This window comes from Natrix helvetica, assembly GCF_964273705.1.
Source record: "Natrix helvetica genome assembly, chromosome: 12".
Taxonomy (NCBI): domain Eukaryota; kingdom Metazoa; phylum Chordata; class Lepidosauria; order Squamata; family Natricidae; genus Natrix; species Natrix helvetica.
Window position 1 is genome coordinate 21,403,054 of NC_138556.1, and position 11,110 is coordinate 21,414,163.

The 11,110-nt window shown below is 43.9% G+C and overlaps 1 protein-coding gene across 2 annotated transcripts; it reads left to right on the forward strand.

Moving 5' to 3' along the window:
• Positions 1-6,911: 6,911 nt before the first annotated feature.
• Positions 6,912-10,857, forward strand: LOC309397962 (protein O-mannosyl-transferase 1-like). Of its 2 annotated transcripts, none has more exons than XM_081964412.1 (5): positions 6,912-7,403; positions 8,552-8,701; positions 9,272-9,368; positions 10,127-10,219; positions 10,455-10,857. In XM_081964412.1, the coding sequence occupies exons 3-5, from the start codon at positions 9,279-9,281 to the stop codon at positions 10,578-10,580; spliced, it is 309 nt and encodes a 102-aa protein (XP_081820538.1). In that variant the 5' UTR covers positions 6,912-7,403; positions 8,552-8,701; positions 9,272-9,278; the 3' UTR covers positions 10,581-10,857. The 2 variants fall into 2 exon arrangements, with proteins under 2 accessions (XP_081820538.1, XP_081820539.1); XM_081964413.1 differs by having other exon boundaries at positions 8,552-8,644.
• The last annotated feature ends 253 nt before the right edge of the window (positions 10,858-11,110 follow it).

Consider the following 11,110-nt stretch of genomic DNA (forward strand, 5'->3'; position numbering starts at 1 on the left):
AGCGGTGCGCCACATAAGGAGTTATCTCAAGTAAGACGGTTTCATCCTTAACTTCAAATCATCTCAAATAACCCGTGGGATATTTGGGAACTTGGGGCGAATATCTATTATTTCCACGTGACTAGAAAAAAGGCATGGGGAAAGCAGGAAACTCAGGAAAAATAATAATAAAACATATTTTTTACAAGATCGGAAGAAGCAACCTTTTAATTACAGCGCAAGATCGATAGCTATTCCGGCACAATAGTTCTCACGGCAAATCTAGGTCAAAAAGAAATAGGGAAGTAAGAAGGGGATTTTAAAAGCTGGTTTTGTCTGCATAAATATAAATTTTGGCATTTAAGTTTGTATTTACAGATAGTCCTCGAAGTCTGTAGAGATTCTCAGTCATCCAGCTTACGGTTGTCCCCACGGTGCTTTGGGACAGATAGCCCTTGTCTTACAACCGTTCCTTTAGTGACATTCAAAGTTACAACGGCAAGTGAAAAATGTGACACGATGGGTTTTTCACACTCGCGGCCACCGTTGCAGCATCCCCACGGTCACACGATCAAATTTGGACACTTGGAAACCGGTATGTATTTATGACAGTTGCACTGTCCAGGGTCACTCGACCAACACTTATACCTTCCCAGTCGGCTTCCAACAAGAAAAGTCAACGAGGGAAACCAGATCCACTTAACATGCACGATTCACTTACCAACTTAGACAAAAAGGTCACAACACGGGACAGAACTCCTTTAAAAACCGGGTGGCTTAGCAATGGAAATTTTGGGCTCGCTCCATCATACTCGTAAGCGGAACACTAGCTGTATACATTCAGTTTCAGTTTTTGCCTATATACAATAGCCCACAGAAAGGAAAGCAGTTCACCCTCATTTTCCTAAACCGAAAGCGAGAAGGCCGTAAGGAAATTGTTCATTGAGAGAACACCGTAGTCTTCAGTTCTGACAATCTCATAGGTATCGCTAAAATGTCTAAGTACAGAAAATAATTTTGCTCTTTGCGAAAGTTAAGGATCGGCAAGGACCCGATGTCCTCTTTGCCTCTGTCCGCCCATTATAAAACATTTAAACCAGTTAGTCGATATCGCTTATAATGTTCAACCAACTTATGGCATTGGTTAGCTGTTCTTAGGAGAAGCAGCAAGAGGGCGATTTTGACCTTACGCCGAAGGGTTTTGTACAATTGCTGTAGAACACGAAGCTTATTTATTTGCTGACTTCCTTATATGTGGATCTGACATCACTTTCCAGCAAAGGGCAAGCTCTCACATGGGGTTGCACGGTAGAAGAAAAGCAAGTCCATACCTAAATTGCGGAAAGAAGAAAATCAGCAAACCCAGATCGTGACTCTGCACTTTCTTCAGAAGAGTTGCTATCCAGAGTCGCTTCCATCCAGAACTCTGCTCATCCCCACTTAGGGCATCCTTTTCAGAAGGTAGGGCCCGTGCTCGTATTTCGTAGAGGTCTAATAAGAGAGGCCTGGAATGCTACAGAATCGGGGTCAAGACCACCTTGGGTAATTTCACCCTGTACAATTTTGCCCGGCACAAACTGTACCTGCCACTGCCTTCACTGAAGAAAGGTATTCTGTCCGTGCCCCAAACCGGTATAATAAAGGTGGGACCAATTTTTCACGCTTTTTTTCCTTGAGAAACTCTGATCTTTATCAAGCAAAGAGAACGTAATGGCACATTTCCATCTAGCCGTCGTATTGTTATATTCAGGCACAATCAGTATGCAGATTTTCCTTTCAAAATACTGTTGTATGAAGTGGTTGATTTTACAATAAGCACCATAACTTGTCTGGAAGAAGCAAAATCGAATACTTACGCCTATCGTTAAAAAGAAGAAGAAGAAGAAGAAGAAAAAGAAGAAGAAGAAGAAGAAGAAGAAGAAGAGTGTTATCCCATGCTATTTATCATGTGAAACGGAGATGCTACCTCATTCCAGACTGGCTCTGGCATTAATGTCATCAGTTCTGAAAAGGAGTAGGGTTTGGGGGGAGAGGAGGAGGAGGAGGGGAGGAGGACTGTGGGGTCCTTGGTGCTCTTTGAGCTTGTTTGTTTTCTTGCAGACGTTTCATGACCGAACCAGGTAATGTCACAAGTGCTGAAAAGGAGTGGGAATGGAGGAAGGAGAAAAGGAGGAGTAAGAGAAGGATACACAATGTATCTGAATAGTAGGATTTGCATCAGTTTTGCAGCCAATGGAATATTCATAAACACACTTTCAATAATAACCGCTCCATCACCGAAAGCTTTTAAGAAGTGATGTGAGAGCTATGTGTTCAGAAGGGTATCGGGTCTTCTGCTTGAGCTGGAGGTTGGACTAGAAGACCTCCAAGGTCCCTTCCAACCTAGTTACTCTGTATCTGAATCCATGTATCAAGGACCCAGGAAAGGCAGATGTTGTGGTTGTATGGGGCTAAAGGCATTGCATAGCTTTCTAATTTGTTATCTTCTCCAGTTTTTTCTCTTCTGCTATCTCCCAAATACCGTCACTCTCCCCTGTTATTATTCTTATGGCTTGTTGCTCAATCAGCCAAATATTTAGATTGCATTTGGCATTTTGGGCCACCTATCCCTGTAGCTCAGTGTTAAACCGGGCTCCTTGCTGCCCTCTGCACTCGGTTGTTTCATTGCAGGCTTTTCATTACCCTACTAAGGTACATCACCAATGTTAGTGAGTGCTAATTTGTTATCTTCTCCAGTTTTTTCTCTTCTGCTATCTCCCAAATACAGTCACTCTCCCCTGTTATTATTCTTATGGCTTGTTGCTCAATCAGCCAAATATTTAGATTGCATTTGGCATTTTGGGCCACCTATCCCTGTAGCTCAGGGTTAAACCGGGCTCCTTGCTGCCCTCTGCACTCGGTTGTTTCATTGCAGGCTTTTCATTACCCTACTAAGGTACATCACCAATGTTAGTGAGCGCGTGGATTTGCTCTCTTGTTTATATACAGTAGCTCGCCTTGCAGGTGTGGTTTTCTTGGTAATTCCTCAATTAAGATACTATTGTTTGCTTGATAGTCTGGAGTTAATCCCTGCTTATCTAATTATGGGCAGCTAGAGGGGGGGTGTTGTGGTGTTTTTCTTTCCTTAAGTTTTTATTGTTTCTTTTCAACGATGGCGAAATATCTTTATCTCTCTGTGTCTGTGGATGGCTGACTGGTATGAATAACATAACTTTTCCAACAGTTTTGAGAGTGTGCCTGATTTTTATTTTTTCCGAATGGGACCGATTTTCCTTTTTTTTTAGATGCTCCCAGGTTATTCTGTAAAATGCTCGGATTCTTAAAGCAGCCAATTGTCTTTTCGGTGGAAATAAATGTCAACCTGGTGGTTTTGACTGTGGTTGGATTGGTCAGCCGGCTGTGGGCTCTGTCCTATCCCAGAGGTGTAGTGTAAGTAAACATATTCCTGGAACCTAGACGATACGGCATTAAGTAGAAAAGGGGCAGAAGAGGGGGGGGAAGTAGAAAAGAAAATAATAGCATATAAGTATACATTCAAAAGTAAGATACAAAGAGGGGGGGGGACATAATCAGGATAGATTTGAGAAGGAAAGGGAACCAGGAACGATACCAAGTTATTTTTGGCTTTGCAGAAATGCCACCCCAAGAAAATAAAAATTAAGAGCTGGAAGAGATACCTACAACAACCGAAAAAGAAAGGAAGAGAGGAGGAGAGGAGAGGAGGAAAGGAAGGAAGATAGAGGTGAGAGGAAGATGGAAGGAAGAGAGAGAGAAGGAGAAAGGGTAGGAAGGGAGAAGCAGGGGAGTGGTAAGAGAAGAAGGAATGGAAAGGAGAGGAGGAAGGAAGGAAGTAGAGAAGGCAGGTAGGGAGAAAAGAAAGGGAAAAATAAGGTGGTTTCAAAACAGGCGAGGGATGGTAAACAAAGCAAGCCAAACAGTATGTTTTAATCCTGTAAACAGAACGTCAAATGCATAAGAACGATGAATGTAAAAAAGAAGAATAACTATGTGAATGTATGCCTATAATTTTATGTAAGAAAAAAAAAGTCTGGGGGAAAAAAAAACCATATTCCAATATATGGGGATGCCATAGATTTAGTAGACTAAAAATGTCGGTATCAACAATGGCTTTTCCGGGAATTAAAACAAAACTTTTCTTTCTGTCTGTTTATAAAGACCGTCTGCGGAAAACGTCACCGTTGCGTTTTTAAAAGCTTTTAATCTAAACACATAAAACTATTTATTATTCAGTCCACCTTTTGGCATGTGAAAAAGCCCTTGAAAATAAATTGAGATTCACATTAATCGAGTTGTCACGGTGGACAATGGAGCTCAGACGGAATCGTGGCTGAACGGACGAATAGAAGTAAACCGCTAAATTTGGCTTCGTGCTACATCGTTCTTCTGTTACGAAAGATAGTTTGCTACTTACAGCCCTAATTCAGCCCAAAACTTTAAGTGCCAGTTGCTAAAAGTCAGTTTTGCCTCCTTTTGTGACCTCGCTTGGCACAGATGGTAAGTGAATCTCAGAGGTTAATTGAAAATCACTTAATAAACCAAGTTACTACTTTAACAACAGCAGTAATTCAATTACCACCATTTTTCACAGTAAATGAACGTTGCAGCACTCCGACCCGGTCGTGATCAAAATCCAGAGGATTGTCCGCTGACTCAAATTTATGACGGTCGCAGTGGCTCCCGTGATCACATATTCCCCTTTTATGACATTACGACAAGCAAAGTCCATTGGGAAAACCAGATTCAGTTAACAACCGAGTTCCCAATTTAAAAACTGCAGCGATTCACTTAACGGCCGTGGCAAGAAGAGTCGTAAAAGGGGGCAAAGCTCACTTAGCAAATTTCTCACTTGGCAACATACTCAATTGTGGCCGTACGTCAATAACTCTCTGTAACTACAACGCTTCTTGTTTTGGAATTGAAATCCGGTGAGTTTTCTCTGTTGGGGTGACACATCCAATTATTTGAAGGGTTTGAGGAGAAATATATATCTCTTTTTAAAATTTTTATTTTATTGCATTATTCCAGTTTTGATGAAGTTTACTACGGCCAGTTCCTCTCCTTGTACACGAAGCGGATATTTTTCACAGATGATAGCGGACCGCCATTCGGCCGCATGCTTTTCGCTCTCGGAGGTATGCAAATTTTCAAAGAATTCATCCTGCAATAACAAATAAAGGCACTTCTCCCTACTCTCTACTGTCGGGAATTGGAGTAATATTAGGCCACCTACAACCTACGCCCGGTCATTTTGGCGAAGGGGGCTGGGTTTCAGGAGGCCAAAAATGCTGTATTCGGTGTGTATAAGACACACCCGTATTTTCAGCCTCTTTTTTTTTTTTTTTAAGAATTTTATTAGTTCTTACAAACATTTATGGGAAGGGGTAAATAGGTATACAAAATTTTTTGACAGTTACATCGTGCGAAAGGTAGAAATCCCCCCAAATCTCACAACTTTTACAGAAGAAAAAACCAAAAAGTAAGAGATAAACATTGGCAGCATTTTGTTTTACATTGTATCAACCATATATTCAATCATCTCATATGTCACTTCCAACAATTACATTATATCAACAATTGCAATGATGTTTCAAATATACTTATTTTTGTGACCTGAGTCTTTTCAATATTGCTTCCTCCCCGCTGTCTTCTGGCAGACCCACGGCCCGTCCCTCCTTCATATCTTGCGTACTGTCCCCTGTCAGATTTTCAGCCTCTTTTTTGAGGGAGAAAGGTGCGTCTTATACTCCGAAAAATACGGCAGTCAAAACCTGAGCCATGACATTCCTGCCCCGATTAAGGGTTTTATATAATGGAGCTCCCGTTCTTTCCTTCGGGGATATCTTCCTCTTCCCCTTTTTTGATAGTCATAATACCTGAATTTCATAATTTATGCATCAAGCTTTGTTCCCGGGCAGGAGTTTAACGTATTCTAATATTTTAGGACCCTCGGTTCAAACATTTTTATTATGAAGAGTTTGTGCGGTTTTACGTATTATCTATTTTCTACGTATTTTTATTTTTGTTGCGCGCCACCCAAAATCCACGGCAGTGGAACATCGGGGCTATATGTCAATTCAAATAATAAAATATTTGAACCGAATACTGCGTTTGTCAAAGTTTACAAGATGTGTGTAGTATCTAGATGGAGAAGGGGGAGGGGGCGGGAATCGATGTATCGCTGAAAAAAAATACGGATGCAGTCAGATCTTTAATTTAACTTTTGACCATGGAAAATTTATTTTTCTCTTTCTTTTTCAGGTTATTTAGGGGGATTTGATGGAAATTTTCTGCGGAACAGGATAGGAGCAGGTAAAGCGGTTTATGATTCACCCTCCAGCTAAACTGTTTTCAAACTAGAGGGGGGGAAATAAAGGAAACTATAATGCTAGGGACCCGGTGGCTCAGCGGCAAAGATGCTGAACTCGTTGATCATAAATGTTGGCAGTTTGGCGTTTCAAATCCCTAGCGCCACGTAACAGAGTGAGCTCCCGTGACTTGTCCCTGCTCCCAGCTTCTGCCAACCTAGCAGTTTGAAAGCACGTGAAGAAATGCAAGTAGAAATATAGGAATCACCTTTGGTGGGAAGGTTCCATGCGCCTTTGGTGTTGAGTCATGCCGGTCACATGACCACAGAGACGTCTTCGGACAGCGCTGGCTCTTTGGCTTTGGAACGGAGATAAGCATCGCTCCCTCACGTGGCCGGCATGACTCAACGCCAATGGCGCACGGAACTGTTGTTACCCCTCCCACCAAAGGTGGTTCCTATTTTTCTACTTGCATTCTTTACGTGCTTTCGAACTTCCAGGTTGGCAGAAGCTGGGACAAGTCACAGGAGCTCACTCCATTACGCGGCCCTAGGGATTCAAACCACCAATATTTCTGATCGACAGGCTCAGCGTCTTGGCCACTGAGCCACCACATCTTGATCGTCAATCTAATATTAATCTTTGTGTTAATTTCTTGGTGGCTTTTTTGTTGGTTTGCTCTCTTTTTTGGCTTATTGTCTCTTTTGAATGATATACACATGTTGTTTATATCTATGTGACTGACGATGGCCAGTTTGGCAAAGGGCCAGGCTCCCAGGAAGAAGACCAAACTTCACCAAGCTCAGAGAGCATGACGTTTCTCTCTCTTTTTTTTTTTTTTTGTGATCTTGCTGACATCAAAGGGCTGATATCTCTGTCTTCTCTTCCTATTAAATGCAGAAAACAAATATTATTGTCCCTGTGACCTAAAAGAGCCCTTCGGATTATCTCGCGTTCCTTCTTTTCTGCGATTAAGTCTCATTTCCTCTGTATCTTCCCCAGGTATGAAAACGGGCGGGGCAGTTCCCATCAGCAACAGGTGACCTGCTATCCTTTTAAGGATGTGAATAACTGGTGGATCATCAAGGATCCTGGAAGGTGAGCCTCTTTAATTAGTCCTCAACTTACGACAGTTCATTTAGTGATTGTTCGAAGTTACACGATACTGAAAAAAGTCAAGACAGTTTTTCAAACTTACGACCGCCGCAGCGTCCCCGTGGTTATACGATCAAAATTCAGATGCTTGGCAGGTGACTCGCACTTACGATGGTCTCAGTCTCCCGAGGTCGTGTGATTACCCAAGCAAAGTCAGCGTGGAAGTGAGATTAATTTACCATCCCTGTTGCTAAACGAACAGCTGCAGCGATTCACTTAAAACCACGGTGGCACGAAAGGTCGTAAAATGGGACAAAACTCACTTCACAAATTTCTCGCTTAGCAATATAAATTTTCAGCTCAAGTCGAGCATTACCTCTACTTTATTTGCCCAAGCGTGACAGTCAGGAGGCTGTGAGTTCGATCCTAGTCGGAGGCAGATATTTCTCTCTCTGGGCATACCAAAAATGTATCTGCTGAACAAAACGCCTCATTGGCGACAGGAAGGGCATCCGGCCAGTAAAACACACCGCTAACTCCACTCAATTGCCCAGACTCCACCCCACAAGGGATTATTGGGTCATTTAACGAAGATGAAAGACGTACTCAGTATATTTGCAAGGCAACAGAGAAAATAATAATAATACCAATAAAAGGGAGAAGTAACTCGGATTATAAAAAGGAATAAATAATCACATTACAGCCTCACTTAGTGGGTTGATGTACTTTGATATATCAAATTTGATATACTGTATATTTGGACACAGTGGCTCAGTGGCCCCGAGCTTGTCAATCAGAAAGATTGGCAGTTCGGCGGTTCGAATCCCTATCATCACGTAACAGAGCGAGCTCCCGTTCCTCGTCCCAGCTCCTGCCAACCTAGCAGTTCGAAAGCACATAAAGAAACGCAAGTAGAAAAACAGGGACCACCTTTGGTGGGAAGGGGACAGCGCTCCGTGCACCTTCGGCATTGAGTCACGCCAGCCACATGACCACGGAGACGTCTTCGTACAGCGTTGGCTGTTTGGCTTTGAAACGGAGATTAGCACCGCTCCCTAGAGTCGGGAACGACCGGCACATATGTGCGAGGGGAACCTTATGCTTTGATATTGTTGATTCCAGTCGTTGTTTTTTCTGCCGCTCCCAAATAGGCAACATTTGGTCACTAGCAACCCGCCACAACCCGTGCGACACGGCAACATTGTGCAGCTGGTCCATGGAATCACAAGCCGTTACCTCAACACGTAAGCTGTTTCTTCTTTGGCTTCTAGCTGCGTGTCATCTCGAAACGGCTGTTAATGGTATGTGGGAATGTCCTTGGAGGCTGCATCCAGAGATGCTGCCAAGGGAAGAGTCAGATAAGAGTAGCTTAGCCCTCAACTCTATAACGGGCTGGGCAAGAGCCTTGAAAGAGACTCTGCCTAATTTCCCTGGAATCAGGTGAGACTTGTCTGAGCACAAGGCTTCCAGGAATTCTCTAGCGTTATACCTCTTAGCCAGGGCGGTTAGGTCTGCCCACGTCTTGTGCAATTAATGAGTTTTAATCCTGTTTTCTGACTGCAATAGGTCCTAGCACTAATGATGTTACCTAATGAAATGCAAGAAAAAAACTAAGCTCAGAGAGCACCGAGGAACTCATTCTGTTCCTTCCTTCCTTCCTTCCTTCCTTCCTTCCTTCCTTCCTTCCTTCCTTCCTTCCTTCCTTTCTTCCTTCCTTCCTCCATCCCACTCCCTTCTAACAATGGTGATGTTACCTAGTTGGGTAATGAAACATCTGCCAAGAAAACCAACCAGCACAGGGAGCACCATGAACTCCACAGTCCGACCCTGAGGTCCAAGTATTCTCTTCTGTTGCTTTCTCCACTCTGCAGGCATGACATGGCTGCACCCCTCAGCCCGCATTCCCAAGAGGTATCCTGTTACATCGATTACAACATTTCCATGCCCGCTCAGAATCTCTGGAGAGTTGTAAGTGGCAGGCTGTAGAATTTTAAGACATTGGATTTAAAGCGGAAGTAAAAAAATAAACAATAAACACAGCAACACCATACTGCTTTCACAACCCTCTCTAAGCGGTTTATAGAGTCAGCCTCTTGCCCCCAACAATCTGCGTCCTCATTTTACCCACCTCAGAAGGACGGAAGGCCGAGTCCACCTTGAACTGCTGGCAGCCGGCAGAGTTAGCCCACAATACCGTACGCTAACCACTGCGCAATCACAACACCATCCTGGCTCTTAACCCCTTTCCTAATCTAGTTATATATCTGTCAGGCCTGCAGCCATCTTTTCTTTTGGCTCTTTGGCCTGCCACACTTTCTTACTATTATACTATGCATTTTGTATCGTGGGAAAACGGGAGGGGGGATTGTACGGAGTGAGACGGTACGTAGCCATAACAAAATTATTTGTAGAAAGCCAAGGTCATCCTTTGTCTCTGCGGCTCTGCACCTGACCGGGATGGGTGGAACCGCCAGCACGGTAGTGGAAGATGGGCTGCTGGGTGTGGGGGCAAGATGTTGGAGTTTCAACTCGGAGGGGAAAACCGGGAAGCTTTCAGATTTTCCCAGATGTGCCAACACGGCTCTGCTCGGACTCTGATTTACTTTTGGATGCTACTTGGAACCCTGACAATATCAGATGCTGAAACTCCATGACGTGGTAGGAGCAACGAAGGCAGAGTATTAGCCAAATTGCAGCATCAGGAAGCGTCTCTTTCAAACACACAGGAAATTGTGAACCGCGACTCGGATAATGAGATTTGGAAAACGATCCTGTCCGAAGTCAGACCGGTCCACGTCAACACGTCGGCCGTGTTAAAGGTGAGTAGGTTTGGAGTCTCAACCTCTGGTGTTTCTTGCAATGTCACAGAGAAGGCACGCAGTCAGAATAAGAGTTGGGATAAGAGTTGGAAGGGACCTTAGAAGTCTTCTAGTCCAACTACTCTGTACCATTTCAGGCAAAGATCTCCCAGATCTTTCAACCTCTTGAAGTATTTTAAACCTTTTTTAAAAAAAACAAAAAAAACAACCATTCCCTTCTTTTTCTCCCCTCCAGCTGAGCGGAGCCTCTCTTCCCGAGCGTGGGTACCGACAACTGGAGGCGATTGGCGAGAAGATCTCCAAGGGGCACCACCAAAGCATGTTGCGGAACGTGGAAGAACACCGAAATGGCAAAAGTTAGTTTTTACGATGGGGTTGGCAAAGAAAGGTTCTGAAAGAGCCACTCGGACCCATTTCCCCACAGAAAAAGAAAACACCCGGGGACACGGAACCCTTCCTCTGCCTGAACTATTTCCTGAGCAGACACAAAACTAGCACGTGGAGTTGAATGAAAGGTTATGTTTCCTCCTGAAACTTTTATTTGGTTTATCCACGGTTGGACTACCAGGGGTGGAAAAGCTAAGTACATCGCACACTGCAGGTCGTGACGGACACGGAGCCGCAGCACGCGCTGACTCCACCACCACCACCCCCAACTTCCAAAATCTTTGCACAGATACAGAGGCGACACTCAAGGGAGTACAGAGAACTTCCCTGCCCTTCTGGATGACCGGGTGACCAGCCCTAACCTTGTCCTAACCGTCCGGTTGATAAGCATCCCTGAAAGCGAAGCGAGCTGTCGGCAGAAGTCGGAGCTTCTTCGACACAATGCCCTTCGGCTGACGAAAAGCAACTTGAGCTCTGTCTGATCCCTAAACTTCTTTGCGTGTT

Excerpts from the sequence above, each read along its gene's own strand:
- LOC309397962 (XM_081964412.1), top strand. The coding sequence starts at position 9,279 with ATGGCTGCACCCCTCAGCCCGCATTCCCAAGAGGTATCCTGTTACATC. Across the intron at positions 9,369-10,126 it reads CTCAGAATCTCTGGAGAGTT|GAAATTGTGAACCGCGACTC; the intron begins GTAAGTGGCAGG and ends TCAAACACACAG. Across the intron at positions 10,220-10,454 it reads ACACGTCGGCCGTGTTAAAG|CTGAGCGGAGCCTCTCTTCC; the intron begins GTGAGTAGGTTT and ends TCTCCCCTCCAG.